This window comes from Trypanosoma melophagium (genome assembly GCF_022059095.1).
Source record: "Trypanosoma melophagium isolate St. Kilda chromosome Unknown ctg26segment0, whole genome shotgun sequence".
NCBI classification, from domain to species: domain Eukaryota; phylum Euglenozoa; class Kinetoplastea; order Trypanosomatida; family Trypanosomatidae; genus Trypanosoma; species Trypanosoma melophagium.
Genome location: NW_027125157.1, coordinates 249,663 through 273,116, shown reverse-complemented (window position 1 = coordinate 273,116; position 23,454 = coordinate 249,663). Strand labels below are relative to the sequence as shown.

General features: G+C 39.9%; 11 protein-coding genes across 11 annotated transcripts; all 11 read right to left on the bottom strand.

The window, feature by feature from the left end:
• Positions 1–186: 186 nt before the first annotated feature.
• Positions 187–1,944, bottom strand: LSM04_005079 (uncharacterized protein; the record flags this gene model as incomplete). Its single annotated transcript, XM_067337969.1, has 1 exon — positions 187–1,944. One exon carries the CDS (start codon positions 1,942–1,944, stop codon positions 187–189), a length of 1,758 nt encoding a protein of 585 aa, XP_067190779.1.
• A 652-nt stretch (positions 1,945–2,596) lies between these two features.
• Positions 2,597–3,229, bottom strand: LSM04_003590 (Leucine rich repeat 4; the record flags this gene model as incomplete). Its single annotated transcript, XM_067337968.1, has 1 exon — positions 2,597–3,229. The coding sequence occupies one exon, from the start codon at positions 3,227–3,229 to the stop codon at positions 2,597–2,599; it is 633 nt and encodes a 210-aa protein (XP_067190725.1).
• A 643-nt stretch (positions 3,230–3,872) lies between these two features.
• On the bottom strand, positions 3,873–5,276 carry LSM04_000683 (Equilibrative nucleoside transporter; the record flags this gene model as incomplete). The annotated part of the gene is made up of 1 exon (XM_067337967.1): positions 3,873–5,276. The coding sequence occupies one exon, from the start codon at positions 5,274–5,276 to the stop codon at positions 3,873–3,875; it is 1,404 nt and encodes a 467-aa protein (XP_067190615.1).
• Positions 5,277–5,927: 651 nt separating this feature from the next.
• Positions 5,928–7,013, bottom strand: LSM04_006465 (Mnd1; the record flags this gene model as incomplete). Its single annotated transcript, XM_067337966.1, has 1 exon — positions 5,928–7,013. One exon carries the CDS (start codon positions 7,011–7,013, stop codon positions 5,928–5,930), a length of 1,086 nt encoding a protein of 361 aa, XP_067190816.1.
• A 367-nt stretch (positions 7,014–7,380) lies between these two features.
• On the bottom strand, positions 7,381–8,956 carry LSM04_003795 (uncharacterized protein; the record flags this gene model as incomplete). Its single annotated transcript, XM_067337965.1, has 2 exons — positions 7,381–7,799; positions 7,846–8,956. The coding sequence occupies 2 exons, from the start codon at positions 8,954–8,956 to the stop codon at positions 7,381–7,383; spliced, it is 1,530 nt and encodes a 509-aa protein (XP_067190730.1).
• A 303-nt stretch (positions 8,957–9,259) lies between these two features.
• On the bottom strand, positions 9,260–10,654 carry LSM04_005233 (uncharacterized protein; the record flags this gene model as incomplete). The annotated part of the gene is made up of 1 exon (XM_067337963.1): positions 9,260–10,654. The coding sequence occupies one exon, from the start codon at positions 10,652–10,654 to the stop codon at positions 9,260–9,262; it is 1,395 nt and encodes a 464-aa protein (XP_067190785.1).
• A 630-nt stretch (positions 10,655–11,284) lies between these two features.
• LSM04_009363 (ATPase) lies at positions 11,285–13,057 on the bottom strand (the record flags this gene model as incomplete). The annotated part of the gene is made up of 1 exon (XM_067337962.1): positions 11,285–13,057. The coding sequence occupies one exon, from the start codon at positions 13,055–13,057 to the stop codon at positions 11,285–11,287; it is 1,773 nt and encodes a 590-aa protein (XP_067190912.1).
• Positions 13,058–14,078: 1,021 nt separating this feature from the next.
• LSM04_008878 (uncharacterized protein) lies at positions 14,079–17,324 on the bottom strand (the record flags this gene model as incomplete). Its single annotated transcript, XM_067337961.1, has 1 exon — positions 14,079–17,324. The coding sequence occupies one exon, from the start codon at positions 17,322–17,324 to the stop codon at positions 14,079–14,081; it is 3,246 nt and encodes a 1,081-aa protein (XP_067190897.1).
• Positions 17,325–17,896: 572 nt separating this feature from the next.
• LSM04_009387 (uncharacterized protein) lies at positions 17,897–19,669 on the bottom strand (the record flags this gene model as incomplete). Its single annotated transcript, XM_067337960.1, has 1 exon — positions 17,897–19,669. One exon carries the CDS (start codon positions 19,667–19,669, stop codon positions 17,897–17,899), a length of 1,773 nt encoding a protein of 590 aa, XP_067190913.1.
• Positions 19,670–20,056: 387 nt separating this feature from the next.
• LSM04_000922 (uncharacterized protein) lies at positions 20,057–21,772 on the bottom strand (the record flags this gene model as incomplete). Its single annotated transcript, XM_067337959.1, has 1 exon — positions 20,057–21,772. One exon carries the CDS (start codon positions 21,770–21,772, stop codon positions 20,057–20,059), a length of 1,716 nt encoding a protein of 571 aa, XP_067190620.1.
• Positions 21,773–22,141: 369 nt separating this feature from the next.
• On the bottom strand, positions 22,142–23,446 carry LSM04_002749 (Rab-GTPase-TBC domain; the record flags this gene model as incomplete). The annotated part of the gene is made up of 1 exon (XM_067337958.1): positions 22,142–23,446. The coding sequence occupies one exon, from the start codon at positions 23,444–23,446 to the stop codon at positions 22,142–22,144; it is 1,305 nt and encodes a 434-aa protein (XP_067190692.1).
• Positions 23,447–23,454: the final 8 nt, after the last annotated feature.

The window sequence follows — 23,454 nt, the reverse complement described above, 5'->3', positions numbered from 1 at the left end:
CATCATCATTATCATAATCATATATTGCACGAGTCATAGCAATAATAAACAAATATTAAACTAGGGAGATAAACAAAAATGAAAACAACAAAAAAACATTAACAATATCAACAGTGGAGAACTAATCTTTAAATACCAAAAATAATGCAACATATTTTTTTTTTTATAAATATAAAATTCCTTTTGTTAATTCCTCCCTCGCCAAACAACTGTCACACCGTACGTAACAATATGCTGACGCTTTGTATTACTTAAATCCTTATCTGCAAAGGAATGTGTGGCATTACCATATATTTCATTCTCTTCCTTTTCCTTTTCTCTCTGCCATACAGGTAACCAAGTCATTACTTCTACAAGAAAACCAACCATTACATTATTCCCTCCCTCTTCCTGGTTACGGCGATCTAGTGTAATGGAAAACTTCTTCATCGAAGCTATCGTACCAGACGTATTTCTGTTATTAGAACGTGGAGGAAGTTTTACCCATTCACTCTCTGTTGCGTCTGGTGCAATATGTAAAGAAGAGGTAAAACTTCCACCAACCTCTCTTGCAATAGTGCAGCGACGTATAATAACTTCCTCATTACCAAAGTTACGCCACGCAAACCATTTTTCTGAATCATTTAATACATCACGGTGTCCACGGTATTGCAGAATAGGGAGATGAAGTGCCGCTGCTAATTGCATCGTAATAACCGCACACCGTCGACGTTCACCACCACTACGCGTAATGAGTTGTTGTTTAATTTGCTGAAAAGAAGGATCCCGATATACACCATTAAGAAGAAAGAGTCGATAGGAATCACTATCTCTTGTTTCATTACGTGTTAAAGAAGTGAGAACAGTGGCCAGTAATGGCTGGCGAATATTGTGAGAGAGAAAACAAGATGATACACGACTATCGATACCATGATGTTTCCAAAATGGATGATCTTTACTTGAAAGGTAAAATCCATGTTGTTCCATCTGTGTTATTCGCATTAATGCATCATTACTATCCTTTTGTAATAATTTATTTCCTTTATCATCTAATGTATGACAAGAGATTTCTTTTTCGTTTTCTCTATTTAAATGTAATGCCGTTTCTTCCAACGTGGCAAAGGCGGGAACCCACTCTGGTATATCACATAAAGCCTTTTCATTACGTTTCCGTATACTTTCCCGTATATTTTCCATGGCAATAGCAGGATGTAATGAAGTTTCTACACTATTTTGAGTATACTCTGAAATTGCAAGTCGAGAGATACTTAGAGATGCTTCTTCTGTAGCTTTTCTACTAGTCTCTGTAGCGTAACGCCAGTCCCTCACCGCTTCATAATACGGTGATAGGGTTTTCACTAATGTTGAAGCGTTTAAGGCGGTCATGAGATCGCTTAAATTTTTACATGCTGTTTCATGTTGCCAATGACAGTATGTACAACAAGCTATATAATCTAATTTATGCGTTAGTGTAATACGAAGAACAGAGGCATTACATCTTGGGCAACAATAACAATCCGGACACAATGAGGGATCTTGACGACTAGATGAGGATGAAGAAGTACCTCGTACATCCATTTTTTTTTCTCGCTTACTATTTTGGATAGTAGTACTAGTAGTACTAGTATTATTAATATTAGTATTACTACGACTACCAGATTTACCGGTTCTGTTATCTTTACACGTGAGTGGGGCCAATGCATCTCTACCAACACACTGCTCTTTGCCGCAGGCCCCACAACGCCACAGTAACGTGAGAGAAGAAAGATGATGATGACGATGATAGGAAGTATTATGGTTATGCAACATGTATGGAGAAACCAGGAATGCTTTGGGCAGCACATCCGTAGAAGCAGATTCTTCAACGGCTGCTGATACATCTATGCTTTCCGGTATAACATAACAGTCTTGTAGATTACACCGTGATGTAAAGGCCATATCGGTATAGTGAATCAAAACATCCATTATTGAATTTTGCTATATTATACAAGCAAATACTACTAACGCACAAACACAGACAAGAAGAGAGAGTGAGAGAAGTCAACACGTTTCCCTCAGGCCCCTAATGGCAGCTAATATTACCACTTATATATATATATATATATATATATATATATATATATCACATAATACCAAGAAGAAAAGGAAACGAAACAAAAAAAAAAAAACAAGTAATGGTGTCCCTGAAGAAAGTAAAAGGAAGAAAAACTTTCTAACCAATACAACTAAAACATTTGCTGTTTCTCCACTCTCTTAGCAACACACAATGCAGCATTATCCTATTTACATAACTGGAATTCTTGTGCAACCTTCATTCCCAACTCTCTTTTTGCAATTCCTCAACCTTAAATTATAATTATAATTCTGCGTTCTGAATTTCGCTCATTCATTCTTCTCTTCACTTTTTTTTTAGTCGAATCTTCAGAACCCAAGGGTATTATCATCCATCTATAAAATACAACCCTCTACATACTCCTTTCGCACTACACAACCATCTCTAGGAGAGAGAAAAAAAGAAAGCAGAAAACAAAACGAAAAAGGAAAACGTCCACGCACAGTCCGTCTCAAACTTTCCTTTATTTCGCTCCACATTTTCTTCTTTTTCTTCCTATTCTTCTTAACGACGACGCTCTGCTTCTTCCTTTTCTTCTGGATCCACAGGAACTCCATCCAACTTTGTCAGCTTGGGGAGACGCTGTAGGACCATGTAACGGTATTCTTGTACCGATGGAGCGTTGTTGCAAATAGGATTGTTAAGAAACAACACTTCTACGAGCTCTGGACACTGATTAGACAAGCGATCAATCTCTGTCCAACTGCTGATGAGGTTATTACTCATGTACAATACCTTAAGATTCTTTAGCTTGTCAAGACCTGTGAGTTTATCAATTTTATTGTATGATAGCCACAACTGTTCCAATTGTGGGATATCCAGTTGCTCAATCTTGCGAATGACATTTCGACCGAGTGAGAGAACTTTCAACTTCTTCAGCTCTTTCAGTCCTGGACCGATCTTTTCAATGGCGTTTGTAGAGAGTCCAAGGTGCTCGCAGTTCACCAGTGTGGCTATGTCCTTATCCATTTTCACAATGGGCGGCAGCATTCCAATCAACAACACACGCGGCTCCTCTGCAGCCACTACACGTGGGGCGTTTGCCTTCTCATCCTCTGGGAGTTCAGCCACACGACGGCGGTACTCCGCCTCCTCGAAACGTGCAATCGCCTCCTTCACTGACGTCGTAGTAGCCATTCACACACACACACACACACTATATACACATATATAAATAAATATAAATAGAGAGAAAGAGTGAGAGAAAGGCAGGAAAAGATATAAAAAGAAGAGAAAGTCAGAGAAAAAGGGACACACAAGCGAGGAACAGCGCTCCGCCAATTGCCAAACAAAGGAAATACATCGTTTCGTCCTTCCAGTTTTATGGCCTTCAACATGGCCGGAGGTTATTTATTTCTCAGCCGCTTCCTCCCCTGTGACAAGCCATCGAAAGGGAAGGAAGGTGAGAACCAAAAAGAAAAGAAAAATATTGCAAGAAATTAACATAAATGAATTTTATCCAAAGATCTTTAACCAGAAAATAAGGGAGAAAGGTGGTTTCTTAAAATAAAAAAGAGAAAGTAAACGAAATTCAGCAAATTAAAAGTGTCTCTTAGAAAGGGAAAAACATTTGTCTGTCAACGGAAAATAGGGTATCTTAGAAGAAATTACACAAACAACATCACTGAAGGGGAAAAACATATGCACGGGTACACTGTCGCTTGCATCGTGAGTAAAAAATACACACGTAGAATAATATACTCATACCTGCGAATTTGACCCAGAATACCAGTTGCAGACTGACACCCATACTACAGCTAAAATTGTTGATTCAGTGGGCCTATGCTGGAAATTCCTTCTTCACAGCAAGGGCCAATGACGACCCGATAAACAGACCAAGCTGCAGCGACAATTCGACCATAATCGCAGCAAGTGAGCGCTGGCCTGCCATTGTCAGTGATGGAGTACGTGGTCCATAGATCATCGCCTTGCCACCAAAGTAACCACCCGTGGTACCCCAGATCAAACACAGTATATACGGTAAGGCAATACAAGGAATGATGCCGCACACGCACAGCACCAGCGGCGGGATGGCTAGCAGACGTAGGAATGTACCGGCCAACACAACACGAGGCAATGGCTGCAGAAGCTTGAACAAGAGGAAGAAGCGCCCCACAAAGTCACCGACGTTGAACATGGCAACGATGATCGTGGTGTACCACTCGTTGTCGCTCTTTACGGCAAAGAAAACACCAGGAAATACCTGGAGTGTCGCACCGAAAACAATGAAGCAGCTCAGCAGCATTGGACAGACACGAACAAGCAGCGTCCATATACGAGCGCTCAACATCTGCTGCGTCGAAGTGATGTTATCCACCTGATCGGTGTCCTTAACATTGTCAGCGTCACCTTCTGCATTCAGCACGTTCGTTCCATTGCCAGGGTCAGCTGACTCAGTGGTATACTCAAGAGTTGCCATGGAGGCCTCCTTCGCCTCCTCCGAGGAGTCAGCTCTCTCATCATCCGGGGCGTGTCCCTGCTTGCGGTGATCATGGACGTACCGGAACTCCGCCGTGTATTCTCTGGCAAGGGGTATCCGTGGCATCACCACCAGCAGAATGCAAGAGAAAAGCTGGAAGCCCATCGTCACACCAAAGTAAATACGAGACTGCGTCAGCACGCAGTAAAAGTCATTTGGCATTGACGCCTTAATAATTATAGACAGGGCAGAGGAGATAATACCAGAGACACCAAGACCCCAGACAAAGGCGCCAAAGAACTTCGTTGGGAAGAGAGCCGCAAGGGCAGTCGTCGAGGAGTCGCACAGTGTCTTGGACAGCCCACTAACAATGGCGATAACCACGATAGTGGCCTTGGCACCAGCCTCCGACGTCTTTCCCACGAGAACAAGGATCAGAATCAACACCTCCACTAACGGAATTAGGAGACCGGCAGTCAGACGTGGGCGAAGGGGGATGCACCTGCCAAATGGGGCCAGCACGAACGCCTCACACAGAACCTGCATGACGAACACAGCCACGTTGAAGTAGGTAAGAACGTTGGCCCAGAATACTGGATCCTCGGCCTCAACGTCGGGCTTGCCTTGTGCGTACTTGTAGTACGCTGTAATGAAAGACAGCGCTGCTGAAATCGCACTTGAAACCAACATCACAGAGACTCCAAAGAAGAGGAAGGTGAGGTAGACGACGAACTCCGAAAAGGAGTGAAATCCCAATACCGCCATTGCTGTGCGTAAGTGTATTTGTTTGTGTCTTTTTTTTTGATATTGTGTGGTGGAGGTAGGTTGAGTGTTGCGTTTATATCTTTGTGTAGAAAGTAAAAAAGAAACAGTTATGTATGGTTTGTAGTTGTCGTTTGTTTTACAAATGAATCTGTTCATTATTACAAGGAAGGTGGTGTGAATACAGATATTATATTAAGGAAATGGATGATTTGTGTTACTTAGGCAATTTAATAGAGGAAATATGGCTCTGTTGACAGTACCGCATATTGTGGAGGTGTCAATGTATTCTGGATTTTATTGGGTAAAGAAACAATGGCGCGATCTGTTGTTAAACTTGTTTGCAACACTGTCAACGTTTTTCCGTGTTAAGTGTTATTGTAATTGTTCGTAGTTCTAGATCCTGTTTTTTCACCTGCGGAAATACCCATGAGAAGTTGTAATGAGTATTTTTTCTTGTAAACAACATGCACACGTTTCTTACAAGGAAAACAAAATAAAAAATATTATTTCTTTTTTTGAAAAAATCTGTAGTACTGGGTTTAATAATAACAAAAAAAAGAAAATCATATATTCTGATTGTTGTCGATTAACTTAAGACGACCGTTTAAATGTTTTCAAGACAATTTGGTCCTTTATTTATAGTGTCAAAATTTATTTTTTATGACGCTTCTTACGGTTGTTAACGCTTCTAGTGATTTCCTTACCGCCAGTATTTTCTTTTTCATTCATTACTGTTCGCCTCTCCTTATTTTCAATTTGCCTTATTGAATCCGTTGTTTCATTAATGTTATCGCGTTGACGTTTCCCCTGATACTGCTTGACTTCAGTGCCGTCAGTTTCTGTTTTGGTGTAGGTTAAGCCACTTTGCTCTTCAACTGTAGTACCCGTCTGTAGTGCTGCGGAAACATCAGCTTCATGAGCTGCTGGTGGTGACTCTGCTTTCGTTGACTCGCAATCATTTTCCCTTTTAGAACAAAGGGAAAATGTTACGAAGAAAGGTTCATTATTTGGTTTTACCACACGTTTCTCTGTGCAGTTTTCACAGAGCGATAAGTCTTCGTCTTCTATATAGTCAATATCAGGAGGAAGTTGCAGTTGTGCACGCAGTTCACGAGAGCTCAGGCCCATTCGCTTGGATATGTGGAGTTCCAACAAGTAAATATTATCCGTCCAACGGTTAGCCGCCTCCAAGGCAATCACAGTTGCCTCCTTTATCTTTTTAATCATAGGCGGATCAAACACAGCGAGTTTCTCCAACTGCGATTGCAGGGTTTTCTTTTCACCTTGCAGTTGAAGGATTTTCTCAGCGTCCTCTCTCTCAGATTCCTCACTACCAATTTCTGCTCGAACCTCTTGGATACGTTGACACACCTCTGCTTCCTTTTTCTGCATTGTTTGAACTTCTTCTTGTATCTGTGCAACACTCATATTCAAATATTTTTCTGCCTCCGAAGTACCACCACTGCCACCGATGGTGGCAGCCAATGTTTGTGTGGCTGTCTTTGGAAATCTCCAGAAGAGAACATGTATGCCTACCTTCTTCTGTTGTACCCGGTTTTCAGAGACAAGAATTTCCAGACATTCTTCGATGGACTGTGGAATGACACCTGTTGCTTTAGGTAACACCGCAATTAAGTCTTTCAGTGTGTAGGGTGAGGGATGAGAAATGAACCACACTTCTATCCGTGAAACTTTCTCATCCATTGAAAGACCCTTCTTCTTTGCTGCATTGCTCATTTTTTTTCTTTTCCGTGGGGGTTTTTTTTTTTCTACACGCGTCTATACTTTAATAGCAATTATTAGAAAAACAATTGAAATATAAAAGGCAAATAAACTCATATGGTTTATCACAGTTTAAAAGCAACAAGAGATCCTAACATATGGATGTCGTTTTGTTCTCTCTCTTTTTTTGCTTTGAATTAAGTGAGTGCTTTTTCCTGCTACATGGTAAAAAAAGCAATATATTATTCGATAAGATTACCATTCCTCCAGCCATACAAGAAAATAAAAGTAAAATTAAGAAAAGTATTCTAACATAAGCTTAAAAACAAGACTATAGAGAAATAATCACATATTTTTCTGTTTCCGTAGTAAAAAAAAAAAATCATTTTTTTAAACTCATTATTTCTGCTGGCAGCTCAAATGTAGACTTGTTTGTTATAATATTATAATAAATAGTTCTCCCATCAGGGGCAAAAAGTTCTCTCCACTCTTTCCCCATTACCCCGAGTCCACGCAATTCTTCGGAAACGGCTACCTTGTCGCTCTGCATCTCAGGGACAGTACTGGATGGAAATACATTTGAACTAGGTGACACCTCTCCCTGTTTTGTTTTTTGCCAAACAGAAGCATAAACAGTAGAAGTATGTGATGTGGAGTTTAATGGAGGAGCTTCTCGTGATTTTTGAAGTTCCCTTACTATATCAAGAGACCAAGATTCCGAGAGAGGTGAAGGGACAAAACCCAGAGGCTTTGATTCTGTTAATTGTGACACACGATCACGCAACTGCACGGTATTCTGATCTCGCTTTCAACTTTTCACGGCAAATTTCACATAAACCTGCAAGACGTACAGTAACAAATTCTGAACCACATGACGAGTTACCGAATTGTACTTTAAGAGCATAAGCTTCCTCTTTAAGTCTTGCAATGTCCAATTCTTGTTCAATTTTTTCTCTTGCCATTTCATCTATTCTCGCTTCTAATTCAGCATTACGCTTAGTCAGCGAAGTATGTGTTCCAAATTGATCCTTCTTTTCTCGCAGTTTACCAACTTCTCCTAGTGCTACCAAGTGGGCTTCTTTATGATACCTCGTAGAGGTTCTTTCTTCCACTAGTTTTTCTTGTACCTCTTTTAGTTCATTTTCTAACTTTAGAGTATGTTGAACAAGTGATGGTTTTTCTACCTTACTTAGTATTCCTTGAAGTTTAGTAACTTCCTCAGTGAGTTGTGTAATACACTTCTCAGCTTTAAGAAGTTGATCATTTACATTCATTTCTTTTGATTCATAATCTCTGATATCATTTTTTCTTATACCATCTCCTTTATGTTTCTCTATTTCCACATTTTCTGTTAAGAGAGGAGCTGATGAGTAGGTGGTTTGTTGCATAATAGAAGAAGCGGATTCCTTATTTTTTTCTGCTCCTTCAAACAATATATTACTTTCTTCATAAAGTTCTTCACGATTTTCTGTAGTGTCCACTTCATGAAGACCAGGCATTTCTCGTGAGGTCTCTACTGAACTGAGTGCCTCATCATATGTTGCAAAATGAACAGATTTATCGGATGACGAAGAAGGGATAGATAACGTGTGCGTCAGAATAGATGTATCTACTGGTTTTGTTTCAGATGATGGATCAAGAAATTGTTCTCCATCCTTCTTTACAGTAGAAGATGAATTCGGATAAGACTTTCGTTCCATTTTTACTGGAATTCTTTCCGATAGACTTTTCTTTCTTCCTGATTGTTGTGGAGCTGCTGGAAGTAGTTTAGATGCTGACATTGGCCCTTTCGATATACGTTTCGATGTTGGGATTGGAACTTTTGTGGCTGTGTTTGGTACCTTCGTTGTGTTTGTTTTCCCTGCGGCTGCGGGAGTAGACTTTGGTGGTATTTTGGAAGGCAATTTATTCCTCACTAATGTCTTGGATGGGGCTTTTGGAGGAGTTCCATCTACCATTTTTCTTTCTTTTTTAATTTCCTTGTTGTTGTGAAGAAAAGTGAAAGAGACAGAAAGAGAAAGAGAACTTCTTGAGGCACTGAAGAAGAAGCAAAAACAAAAAAAAAAAACACACATACACACAAAACAAAACAAACGATACTAAGGTTTCCAAATATAATCTTTAATAATACAAAATTACACATCCAATACATATATATTATATATATATATTACTTGAAACTGTATTGATATTCCATAATCTTTTTAAAAATAACTATTGAAGTACCTTTTTACATTGTAGTATTTAATGAATTCTCCTCTTTAACGTGGTGATTTCATTTCCAGTACAGAACCCAATATACGACTGCGATATGTAGCACTTGGTAACTCAAATTGGTTTTTACTTTCTACGGGTGTTGCTGCCGTTAACAGTACAGAATTATCTAACCATGGGTGTTTAAGTGAGGCTCCAGCAACACGTATATACCCTTCACTTGAGGAAGAATTTGCATTTGACTGTGTAAGGGCAGAAATAGTCTGTAGACGTAAAGTACTTGGCTTCAATTTCATAGCCTTTTCCGCTTGTTGTATGCGGGAACTTTGAATAATACTTGGTGCTACTTTTGGACGACAATGAATAGCAGATGAATTACCATCCATCGTTATATCTAATGCACCAAACGCATCTTGGCTTAGTGAATCAAGTTCAGCTCCTTGCAATTTCAACAAACGCTGTGCACTACTTCGCAAATCCATTTCTTGAAACTGAACCCCTCCACATTCCTCTACACGAAGTGAAATCATAGAGTAAAATAGTGATCGTACGGCGTTTCGCCATTCTGGTGGGACTTGCTTTACAACAGGTGGAGGTGATACAGAAATTTCCTCTTGTTCTTGTTTAAACTCTTGTTTTTCTCTTTCCTCTTCCTTTTCGTCTTCTTCTCTTTGTGAAGATGTGGTTAGATGTTCACTTCTATCATCTCTTTCCATATCCGATGGAAGAAATCGCCGCCAGGGTACGGCTACAGGTCCATAAAGAATCCCAACATCATTTCCTTGCATCTTTTCATCCAATTCTACTTCTTTCGGCTTATGCAGTGATATTATTCCCTGTTCTTTTTGTTGTTGTTGTTTTCGTATATTCCGCAATTTTGGTAATGGATGGGAACGGTTTAAATGGGATAAAGTGCGATTGTTGCGTTCCACTATAGGTGCTAGACGAGGTTTAGGGGGTATTGTTATCTTTTGTACTACTTTGACTGTATTATCCCTTAATGTAGTATGGCCCATATTCGTCTTTCTCTCATTAGAATTGTTATCACTATTATACAATGTAGTACCAGCACTATCATTCTTCTTCTTCTTCTTCTTATTATTATTATTATTATTATTATGACTACTTGTGAGTCCCTGTTGGGGTGGTGAAGGAGATGTGGGATATTTTCTCTCTTCCCTCGCTTGATAGAATACGTCCAGTCGTGTGAGGGCCTCTTCAATATACTTTGCCGTATCCTCCTCAGACACATCCCCCGTAATGCTCTGTTTTAGAAGTTCCTCCACAACTTCATTCACGGCGAGTTGCAGCCGTGGATTGCGGAGTTGTTCTTTAATTCGTTGTTCCACATACGCCTCTTCCTGCAGCTTTGCTCGCACTAACGGATGGGAGTAGAGTGGGAATATGTGTTTCCCAATCTTTACATGTTCAACTCCATCCATTCGTCTTCTTTTCTATGATTATTATATTGCTAGTTATTTATTTTTGTGTTTCTAGAGGTGTGTGTGTGTAATGGGTTACTGCTATTTCTATTGTGATTATTATTATTTCTCTTCCCAGACGCACTAATTAACCATACCAAATATCAGAAAGTAAGAAAAAAAAACGAAAATAATAAGAAAAAAAGTAGAAATTGTTTGATGCATTACTTAAAGGATTCATACACATCTCAGCGAAAAAAACAAAAAACAAAAACCAAAATAACCCATACACCGTTTAAGTATGGTATTAGAGTTATACTATTCGTATTTCCGTTATTTTTTGCGTGTTCGTTTCTATCTCTATTATCCTTTTCATCTTTTTCTTCCTCTTCTTATTAACGTCATTTGACGTGTCCAAAGAAGTTAGACTTCAATTCAACAAAAACACAACGATGTTGTCACAGCAGGAAAGCATATGTATGTAAATATATGTATATATGTATATATAGGTGTTTGTATACACAATGAGGTAGAAAGAAAAAGATAAATAGAGAAACTGTGATCTATCCTTCATAGATGCCTCCACACACAAGTAGAGAGAGAGAGGGAAAAGAAAACCAAAAAAAAAAAAGATTGAAAGAGGTCATCTCGTTAGTCGTCATCGGAGCTACTTGCCAGAAACTCATCTTCAGAATCCGAAGATGCCCCACGTTTGCGTTTTCGCGTACCTGCAGACTTTGTCGTTTTCGTTGACTGTCGTTTTGGTTTTGGCTTTGTTTTCTCTGCCGTTTCCTTCTTTGTAGTTTTCTTCGCTGCTGGTTTCTTACTTGCGGCTGTTGCCTTCTTTTTCACCCTATTTACATTCTTCTTATTATCATCATCATCACTACCACCTTCCTCTTCACTGGCGAGATCTACGCCAAGATGCTGCAGGGTTCCCTTTGCAAAACTCTCTGTTCGATGTGTTTTATTAAACTCCCGTGTAAATGCCGACTTCACGGCTGTTGGTATATCCGCTGCGATGAAGTTTTTACTCTCCGTTCGCATCTTTTTAAAGTGTGAGACTATTTGAATAAACTCCCAATCATCTCGCATAATATGATATTGATCCATAAATTGAATCACATCTGGTATAGCGTCTTTTCCTCGTTCCGCCAACGGTCGTGTTAAATTAGCCTCCCAACCTAATGGAATGTAATCCAATAACACATCTTCCTGATTACCACTAATTCCCTTGGAATGATGTGTTGCCTGGAGCGTTAAACAGCGCAAGAGACGTTTATTCTTATTCGCAGAGGAATTCTGTCCAAGCCAGGAGGGAAACTTTACAGGACGCTGTCGATCAAAGAATACCTGCTGTCCAGTGAGAAAGGACTCATAGTGCCCGCGGGTAATAGCACAAGGGGCAATACTGGAGAGTTGTACATATGCCCGCGAAACAGACCAGTTCTGTTCATAGTACATAATACGCTGCAAAACATCGGCTAACGATATATTTGTGGCCGCTTCTGCCACAGCATCCATATAATCTCGATTTTCCGGATTAAAGTGAATGTAATTCTCTTGTACAAATAAATCAACGAGATCGGAATTGTAAAAGGCGGATTGAAGTTCTTCTATAGAGTGTGGTCTACCACGAGAGGTACCTTGTAATAGAAACATCTCTGCCGCTTCAAATAAACCAACATCACTATCCTTTGAAGATTGTACGGCACATTCTGCAAGTGTTTTCTGTTCCAATGTTTTACGATTAATACACCACATTTGTAAGTTATTAAGCATACCACGAATATCACTTCCAGAGCGTTGAATAATATCTTGTAAAAGTTGTTTAGAGAGTGAGATACCTTCACGAGCTAATACTTTATCACATATGTAATTTGCCACAATATTACACGGAGGTCGACTAACTCGAATATCTTCCACGTAATTAAGAAGAGAACGAAGTTTCTGATGCCAGCGATCATTACATGTACAAACAATTGGTATAGTGGTAGATTTTATCATTTGAATAACTTCTCCTACACCTCCAATATCACAACCATCTACTTCATCCATCAATAGAATAATTTTTGTATATGATGAGGCAGAACCATTAAAGGTGCGATTGTTAATCACATCTGATACATGTTCACGCAGTGACTTTCTACTTCGGAAATCACTTGCGTTATATTCTACTACCATTTTACCAAGTTCTCTTGCGACTAAATACACAGATGTTGTTTTCCCCACACCAGGAGGACCAGAGAGAAGTGCACCGCGTGTTTTTACTGTTCCCGCCTCAAATCCCTCCACCCACAACTTTAATTTGTTTGCAGAAACGGGATAACACATCTGAGCTATACACTGTGGTTTATACTTGTCAGCCCACTGCCGTCCAACCTTTCTTTCAGTTGCTGTTGTTGTTGATGCTGCTGCCGACATTGCTCTAATACTTTATATATGTATATATATATACACAAAAAAAAAAAAAAAACAAACAAACACCTCGATGGTTTACTCCCACAAAGAGAGGGAGATAAAGAGAAAGTAAATGTGATCACATCATTAGAGAAGGAAAGTGAACAGAAAAAAGGGAAACCCAAACTATGTGCAGTTTTTTTTTCGTTAAAATACATTTTTGTATAGGAAAGAGTCATACAAAATGATGGTAATGATTATCATGATAATCATAAACGTCTGGAAGAATCATTTATTGTAACTTTATCGCTTACACACTCCAAACATGAACCATAAAAACGGTGAATTGAATCAACAATGGCACGAAACACAAATAATACCATAACAACAAAAAAAAACAAAAAAAAACGAAGAAACAACAATAGGAATGTTGGATAAAATGGAGAACAAGCGCAGGGGGGATAATTCAACTCCTTGAGGGGACCAATATGCAGAAGTAATAAAAAAAAGAAAAGAAAAACAAAAGTGGAAAAATAAGAATCCACTACTGTTTCTTGTCTACTCCAAACGTTGTATAAGAAAATATCTCAACTCCTTCTTAATGGAATTACAAATCCTCAAATGACAGAAACGGCCTCGCATCTACAAAATAAAGAACCCGAGATATAACAGCAAAGGGGAAAAGAAAACAAAAGAGAGTGAAGAAAGACATACAAATATAAGTATTAAGAAGAAAAAAAAGGAGTTGAGTGTCTGCAATGGATGAAGTTCGTCTCGTTGAAGCATATCCAACCCTTCTCTCCAAAACAAAAACCAAAACAAAAAAAAAATAAGACATGCGAACCCACATGACTCCTTTAATAACGAAACCCAGAGTAAATACAGTGAACTCATCGTCTTTTTTTCAATTGACTTGTTCTTCTTTTTCTTCTTCCTCCATTTACTTCCGAAACCAATAATGTGACTCATTGGTACTCAAGAATTCTCTCATCCAATATGAAATGCTGGTTTTCTCGGAAAACCTTCATTTCTCCTTTATTTCACTTTAACTATTTCCAACAACTGGATGTGGATTTACAGAAATAACCAATGGTGTATTAGTTTTAATTTGTTTCACACTATTAGGAAGTTGTATAACAAATGCCGGTGGTGGTCCCATTTGTGATTTTGTTGACTGAGGCTGCTGGGACTTATTGGGATTTGGTGATTTTTGCAATGATGTAACTGCTGAAAGAGAAGGTCGATGGGTAGAAGAAAGATTAAGGTTTCCATTCGGTCGTTGGGCAGGTACTTCTACAGGATGACTAAGACTTGAAATTCTTGTCTGACTCATTGAACGTCTAACACGTAAAGGAAGATTTTTTGGCGGTGCTGGATTTCCACCAGCAGATGCACTTCTTTGTGGTACAGGAATACGCTTTACCTCTGGTTCTCTTTTAGTTGCAGAAGGTATTTTATTATTCTTACCCTTTACAGAACCACTACCACTTGTACGCCATAGTAATTCTTGAACTTCACCTTCTCCTTTGGCTGCAGAAGCAGGTACAGATGTGCTTGTCCGAGTTCCACTTGGAGTAAATTGCACTGGAGTTGGTGCAAGCAAAGAAGCCGGCATGTATGACACATACGGTCTAAAAAATGCTGATGTTCCTCCTGATCTAGGTACACTTAGTAAACTCTGATCAGCAGGCATTGAAGTTGTTGAATGCATATTGAAAGGTTTTGGTATGGAATGTGGTGAACTTTGTGCAGGTGTCATAACATGTGAAACATTACTCGGTATTCCATCATCAGGAGGTGGTCGTATTTCAGGTGTAGGCAAAGAAGGATAATGCGATAATGAACGTGGTCCTTTTGTTGATCCTGGTGGTGGTGGAGGTCCTTGTCTTGGCCTTCTCTCTAAAGGATGTTTCAATACTGATGCTCCTACAGGTTGTTTCGTCTTTTTACCAATTATACTATTGGGTGGTGCACGTACACTTTGACCAAGTGTTGGAACAGTTTTAGGACCTATAAATGGCCTTACTGGGACATTTCTTCTTTGTTCCATCACCTTTGCTGCTTTTATTGCAGTTTTTACATCTTTCGTATTCGGATGTGGTATCGAAACAGTTAACGATGTATCTGATAAAGTGGTATAACTAGAATAAGAGTATGAATAGGAGGATTCTGAGGCTTGATCCATTGAAGGAGATACTGGACGTTTATTTCTTTTCGGGTTATTACCTAGTTCTACCCTTTGCAAATTTTGATTACCTTTTCTACCTTGTCTATCCGATGGACTAACTCCTTTACCAGTATTTCTATTTTTAGAATCTGTTTGTTTACTACCTCGTCTTTCACCTTTATCTTGTAACTTGGCAGGTGGTGTAGAAGTCCGTGTTCGCTTTGGTGACAAGGCGGGACTTAGACGTTGACCACTTAACCTACCTGAAGTTGCATCTGGTCGTAATGTAGTATCATCTTTTACGGAATAAATCGTAGAAGGTCGCCTCTCACTCACTCCCTGCGAGCGAGATAGTGATTGTGAATGAGACCTCGCTTCATCAATCTGATCTTTTTTTTCTGGAAGTGGATAGTCCTTTGGAGTTGGAGCCAGTGACGATAGCGAGACTCCAGTACGTGGATATTCCAAATCAGAGATACTACGCACTTTATTACTGTTTCTTGTACCTCTATTAGTAGTATGTTGTGAGGGTCGAGGAAGAACGGTGTGCGTGTTATATGATGGATCAGGTGAGACATCTTCCTCTGATTCTACACTATGAGAATTATTATTATTATTATTATTATTATTATTATTATTATTATTATTATTATTATTATTATGTGCAGCTGCTGATTTACTCTCACCTTCATGATCTCTTCTACCAGTAGATTTCCCTATTTTTTGGGATTCCTCAAGCATTTTCGATGAATTTGGAATAGGTTCTACCACTCGTTGACGTCGGTGCTGTTCACGCTCTATAATACGAGGTGGAACAGCAATATACGCTCCAACCTCTTCGTCTTCGTCTTCTTCTAATTCAGATTCACCATCATCAGGTGTGTGTGCCTCTTCAGTTGTGGCTGTCAAGGTGGAGTCATAACCGTCATCCATACGACCCCAGTAATCACATTGATTATAATTATTTCTTTCTCTGTCATGTGATACAAAAAGATCATCATAGTACTCGTTCATATCATCATAATTATTCTGCAATTGCTGATGAAAATACTGATGATTTTGTGCTTGTTGCTGTGGTTGTGGTTGAAATGATGATGGTGGTGGTGGTACTGGAGGAGAATAAGAACGACGTCGATGATTCAAAGTATCTGGTGGAGGAGGCGTAAGTGTTCTCCAATATCCACTAGTTGTACTGGAATTATTATTATTACTATAGGGGTTACTACGATGATAAAAGTCACGATCAGCACTTTGACTACGGCGTAGTCGTACATCCGTAGAAGGTGCACGAATACTTGAGAGATCACGGTACGAACGGCTAAGTTCTAATTGACGATTCACATATGTATGGGGTTGTTGCTGCTGCTGTTGTTGTTGCGGTCGTTGTTCCCCGAATGAAGGCGCTCGCCGTTTATCATGATAACGTCTACGTTGTTGTGCAGCATTATAGTCTCTTCTACTTATAGGAGGAGAGTTCATCAGTTTAGGGGAATTTATAGGTGGTTGTAGTTTACTAGTTCTAGCCGGTCGTGATCGACGTTGTCGGGTAAGTGAGGGCTTCTCTGTGTGATCATTTTCATGCGGTGCGGAGGATGTATCCTGGTCGGATGCCCTGGGCGATGCTAACGGGGGAGAAACCACGGCTGCATCTATGAACCCACCCATCTTTTCTGTTGGCTCGGATCTTATTCCTTCCAATGTCGGAGGCGGTGGAGGCGGAGGAGACCGGGCCGTACGTACACGTTCCTGTCGGCTAGGACGACGTTCTTCTCCCACCAAATCTACTGGCGATCGTAATATGGCGTTATATCGACTTTGATCGTCCTGCGATTGCCGACGTTGTCGTAGTGGACTAGTAGTTGTGGTATTATTGTAATTGTAATTCACACTCCCAATATCAACATCAATACCAATACCACTTCCCAGTGTATTACGTGTGCGTGGTGTATAACTTTGGGGATCAAACCGTGCCATACTGTGGAGAATGGGGGCGAGATGTGTGTAGTGGCCCCACTCCATCTGCTCAATCACCGCATCGACATCCACCGCTTCTACTAACTGCCGAACGAGGGCCTCATCCTCCGCCCCCACCGCAGGAGGTGAAGGAAGAATCCCACGTGACATTGAATGAATGAAGCAACCTATTTGTTTGTTTTTTCCTTTCCTTCTTTCTTACGTACTCTATTTCTTTTTTTTCCTATTGTTCTTCTTTCTTCGTTCTCTCTATTTTCTCTATCCCTATCTAACAATATATATATATATATATATATATATATATATGTTAAGATAGGTACACAGTGGCAAGCACTGCAGTACAAAGGAAGAAGCACACTATATAAAAAAATGGAAAAACAGAATAAAGATGGGGGTGAGTTTGGTATTTTAAAAGCAGACTTGAGTTTAACAAGGTAAAGAAATAATTTAAATAAAAAAATAAAAAGTAGTGGCAATAGCAATCTAAAGGAATATTACGAAAACAATCTATGTTGTGTTAACCCTTATTTATGAAGCGCGTTTTTTTCCACCTCCTTTTTGTTATCAGACGATCCAGAGTTGGAAAATCAAGCATTCACCACAGACAACATTCATTTGAGGGTCACCCAAACTTTCGAGTCTATGAAATAAGTATATATATACAACATCAACAAACAATCAAAACCAATTCACAAAACTCCAACGTATCCATTTTTCCAACTTTATACAACCTTCGATAATATCCATGTGGCGAACGCACGAAGTTCTGTCGCTGCAGGAGCACCCGTCTGATTTATTTCTGCCAAAAAAAATAAAACTTTAGGAATTGGACCGTAAACAGGAACTGCCAAAAGTACAGCAAGTATATCTTTACCACGTAGTAGAGAAAAAGGTGATGAACTGTAGATACCACTACTACCACCACTACTAACAATAGAACATCTCTGTCTAAAGCTCAAAGTAGCAAGTTTTAACAGACTTTCTACCACATTACGCATATACTCTGGCCATGGTCTTCGTCTTGAGATAAACTTGGTATCTGCGGTATGTGATTTATAATGATATAAACAAGCATCCCGTGGTCCTCTTGATATACAGGTAGAAGTATTAAAATAACGGGTAAATATACCAAAATTTCTAACAACCTGCATACAGGAAAGTGTAGGTCCAGTAAGTGTAGATTTAGATCCAAGAGAAAGCATATTTCCTGCCATAAGTTGTAGAACTAATGTAGTAAATCTCGGAGTCTCTAGTGTGGTGGAAATTATATTTCTTACACCAGATATAATCTGTGGCATTGAAGTACCTGTAAAAACATTTAATGCAGTTTCCAAACGTAATACAATAGCCCATCCACCTGAAGAAAGAAAAGTAACACAAACAGCAGATGCGTTTTCTTGTTGCTCTTGCTGCTTTAAATAACCTGCTGTACAAGCACCACCTCTTTTAGTTTGTGAGTACATGGCCAAACATTTAACCGTTATTGCATCTTCCATAATGTTACTATTACGATGACTCAAACACTTTTCTCCATATGCTGAAATAACAGCTGGTAAAAGATTTGATTCAAAAACTTCTATAGAGGCATTAGAAAAAAGTGGTTCACCATGATACCACACTGCTGATGCTGTCACAACAAGACGTTTAAAACCTTCACACATACCACCAGTTGGTAAAGCCCCATTTAAGGTTATATAATCTGAACAACTTGTAGCAGACCACAATAATTGTTCTAATGTACTAGAGAGACGACTATTAACACGAATTGAGGAAGGACGTTCAAAACACATTCTCTGTAAAGTGATAACTGTTTCTTGTCCTTCTTGCAGTAAGGCTTCTGATGAGGCATTTTCAGAATGTCCACATTGATCTAAAAATGCAACAAACTCCACTAACTGTTTCATACGATCTCGTAGGGCTATTTCTACAGCCTTTGCATTTTCTGTAATGCGATCATGAAGTGAATAATATGTAGGAACAGAGGTAACAGCCGCAACGTTACATTCAATATCATAACCACGAACGGCTGTTGCTAATAAAACCTGTAGAGTAATTTCGCCCATCCACCGCCAAAGAGATTGTGGAATAGTGACAGCAAGTAGATACTCTCCATTCTCAACAGGGTGAAGGAGAAACAAACGACCACCTCCCTCTAAATGAACATGTGATGGAGTACCGTAATAAAAATGATTTTGTTTTACTTCTTCTATTTTATGTACGTCTTTCTTCTTTTCTGATATCATTGTACTAGTATTACTCGACTCTGAAAGCATACATCCCTTTTCCATCTCATTTACCACACTTGCCGTTCCATAGTATAACTTGGTTAACAATGCGGTAGACATGGAAGTACGTTCCTCATGTCTATCCGTATCGTAGTAGACATCGCCTCGTCCACGTATTTCGAATTCTGCAAAGAGCAACGGTGCTGCAGTCATATCACTCATGATATTAACATCCAGAGAGCCCAGATGTACACGGAAGACTCCAGACATACTTAATTAATCTCTATCACTATAATTTCACCTCAACTCTCTCTCTCTATATATATATATATATATTCCTTCTTTCTCGTTTGTAATTACAAGATAACAATGGAAGAAAAAGATAATAAATAACTAATAATAATAATAATAATAATAATAATAATAATATAATGGCGGTAATACCAGCAATTGTAAAGCTAAATGACGCGGCACCATTACACCTCACGTCAATTGTCATCACACCTTTCTCATCTAATGTAAATTCTTGCCAGAGTATACAAAAAAAAAAAGCAGAGACAAACAAAGAAACAAACAATTTATACTGGAGACGTCAATAAAATCAAGTCAAATAATAAAAATGAAGGAATTTCTTATATATATTCTTTCTTCTCTTTTCTAGTCATCTGAAAGGTCAGAAACATCAGCGGAAAGGGGTGATTCTACCATATTGACATCTCTAAATTGATGAAAATCAATCTTATTTCCGGGTATACTCGACAAAACACGATCCACCTCTCTTACCCTACGTTCACTCTGTTCGATATACGCCTGTAGATGCGGGCTTGGGTAGAAGGAAGGATTTCGAACTGATAATAACGTTGCAACAGGGAGACTGGAACTTATATTTCGTGCATCCATCCAATTTTTCGAAGTCTCATCCTTTTTAGTAGAGTGAATTTCATGAGTTAATACGTCGGATTCGGCTCCGCTACGTTGTGGTGACGATAATGATGGATGCATCAATCCAGTGGAAACATCTCTAGGCGGTGATGTACTTTTCCACTGGTGTATGCGAAGCGGCGGCCGTTGATTCTGTTGTTGTTGTTGTTGTTCTTTTTTTCCGTCTTGTTGGTTTTCCTTTTCCACTTGATGACGTTGAGCGTCCTCTCTGAGATTGGAGCTACTATTACTACTACGGTAATTCACTGGTAAAGGTGTACCATCATCATTATCATCATCACCATCAGACCAAGTTGAACTTCCAGTAAAACTAATACCTGTTTTATCTAGAAGACGTTGACGGCCTCGCCATGCTGCAGCCGCCTTTTTTGCTTCTATTGTTGTTGATTTTGTTTTTGCTGTCGTTGTTTTTCTTATTGCTGGCACTTGTAGTACTTCTGTTGTTGCGGCTTTCTTTACTGGTAGAGTCTGATAAGAATCATGCCTTGATATGGTCCCACTGTACACCGATCCTTCCCGTGATCGTGGTTTCCGTTGTGGTTCATCCGGGACAGGTGTATATTTTCGTCTTTCTTTTCTATTACTAGCATCTGTAGGGCACATAAAGTGATGGAATGTTGTTCGTGTAATACCGCGAGAAGTTCGTGATGTTTCTTTATCTATTTGCTCATGTGGGGTTTGTGTGAAAGCCACTCGAACACCTCGTCCAAGAGTAGTATTTAAAGAAGTTGGACTGATATTTCTTCTTCCGTGTGAACTAGAGAGACTAGGATTCATCATCTGATTCCTTTGGGAAGTAACATCACCTGAGATATCTCCTTCCTTTACCATATGAGTGAATAAAGGTGTTTGATTTTTACGTATTTCTTCCTTTGTAATTTCTCTTTCAACATCATGACTTTGTAGTCTTCCCTCTTGCTCCTTTTGATCATAATATACTTGCTGTCGTTCGAGCATATTTGTTAATTCTGACATTTCATAATCTCGTAAACGGTCGTATTGAAATCTAGCATGCATCGCTTCTGTCATACTAATTTGCTCCTGCATCGCATCAATCATAAAGAGCACATGCTCCACTATAAGAGATTCAGGAACATTATTAGCTACACATTGGTCAATAAAATTTAACACAAACGAACGGGAGTTACTACTCCTCAATCCAATTTCCCTTGTATCTATTCCTGTTGTTCTTTTTATTGCCGTTGCGTTAGCACTTCCAGCTGTATCCATATCAACGGGATCAAAAAATCTTCCAAGAAGGCTACTATTCTCAATAACAACATGTTCATCTTTTCTATTTTTTCCAGGTTTATCTTTTTGTTGTTGTTGCTGTTGTTGAGAATGTTGTGGTGGTGTCATTAGAATACCTGAGTTCTCGAACCGCTCTAACAGTGAAGCTCTAAAACTTCGCGGACTAACGGTTAGACTCATCTCTACCTTTTATCAGGTACAGGAAGCACGAGGAAATAAATACATAAAGAGGGAAGGAAAATAAAATAACAAATAGAAAGAAGAACAATCACACCTCTCACAGCACAAATCAAAGGTGAAACGATTGGGACAACGAAAGCAAAAAAACAAAAATAAAGAAAATGTAATACACACTAAAGCAGAACGACATAGCAAACAGAAGAACTAAGAGAAAAAATTTCGTATCACGTTTTACACCACAGAAGTAAAAATAAAAAAAGAGAGATACCACGAAATAATGATGAACTCTTTTCCTTTTCTTTTTTTTTTCTTGCATGAATTTGCACGTATAAAGACAGAAGATATATAAAGAGGAGGCAAAATTTTCCTTTACAAAAGTCCTTTTGAAAAGACGGACTCTCTTAGTGAGATAGCCTTCTGAATAATACTACCTGCTTTAATACGTGGAAGTCGTCGAATTCGCTCAACTATACCAGACTTCTCACACTCCAGTAGTACCTCTGTCATATCTGCTAGAATTGCCAAACAGACGTAAGGGTGTAGTGGGATACATAGTTGCTCCAGTGCATCTGCCAAGTAGGCGTCCCATAGACGTAACACATCATCATCGTGTAAACGACCTGCAAGTAGTGTAGAGAGCATATCTGGAAGCCATTCCACCACGGTTACGCCCTCACTCATAAAGTGACGATAGAGTTCAAAGTTTGTGGCGCGAAAAAGCATGAGAAACGTCCCACACTCCCGCTGCAAACACGCCGGACTCTGCAGCACATTTCCATGGTGCGTCAAAAGATGATAAAGCGCCTGCGTGGAAAAGTAAATATCCCTGGCGGTACTGTGCACAGCCTCAAACACACGGGCGAGGGCAAAAATATGCTCCACGGCGTCCGGTGTGGCGTCGGAGTTCGCCACCTGCAGGGCGTGAGCGGCCGCGACGAGTCGCTTGCGCCGTTCGTTGTCCCTCGCGAGGGGCGGCGACGACTTGGCGCGGGTGTACGCGGCGGCCCAGGCGTCGTTGCCGGCGGAGGCGTGTTTGTCGGCGCAGCGACCGCCGCTGGCGAAGAGACTTTCATGCCGGGCGAGAAGGGGGACGGGGGCGTTGGTGAGGGGCGTCAAACTGGCACTGTTGTTTAGATTGCCATTGTTGTTGTTGGTTTCATTACTTCCCTCGTTCCCTATTCCAGTGGCGATTCGGGCAAATGTGACCTCCAGCCGCTCAAAGTCTTTATCCTGCATGCGCTCTAACGTCATCTCCCGCGATTTATCCACAAAAGCTACACCGAGGAGATAACGGTAAACGGTGCTGCGATAACGCGGGGGGATGCCGGCACGAGAGGCCTCCCGCAACTTTGCCGGGTTTAGCAAAACTTCCGCATCTAATAATTCCTCAAACACAGACACACTGTGGCTTCTGCAATCCTTCTCCTCTGCCGAGGCAGAATTAGGAACATAGTTTGAATTGGGGTTCATATGAATAGTACCTATATTTCCACTATTAGTAATAGTAGTATTAACACCTCCTCCTATTGGGGCCATGATGGGAGTGGATGTGCTTATTATGTTAGGGGCAGATGTGGGTATTGTACCAACTATTGCTGCTGGAGCCCCTGTTTCCTCTCGCAGAGGTGTGAGTTCCGCAGATACAGCCGTTCCCTGCGTGCTATCATCCGCCATTTACAAGA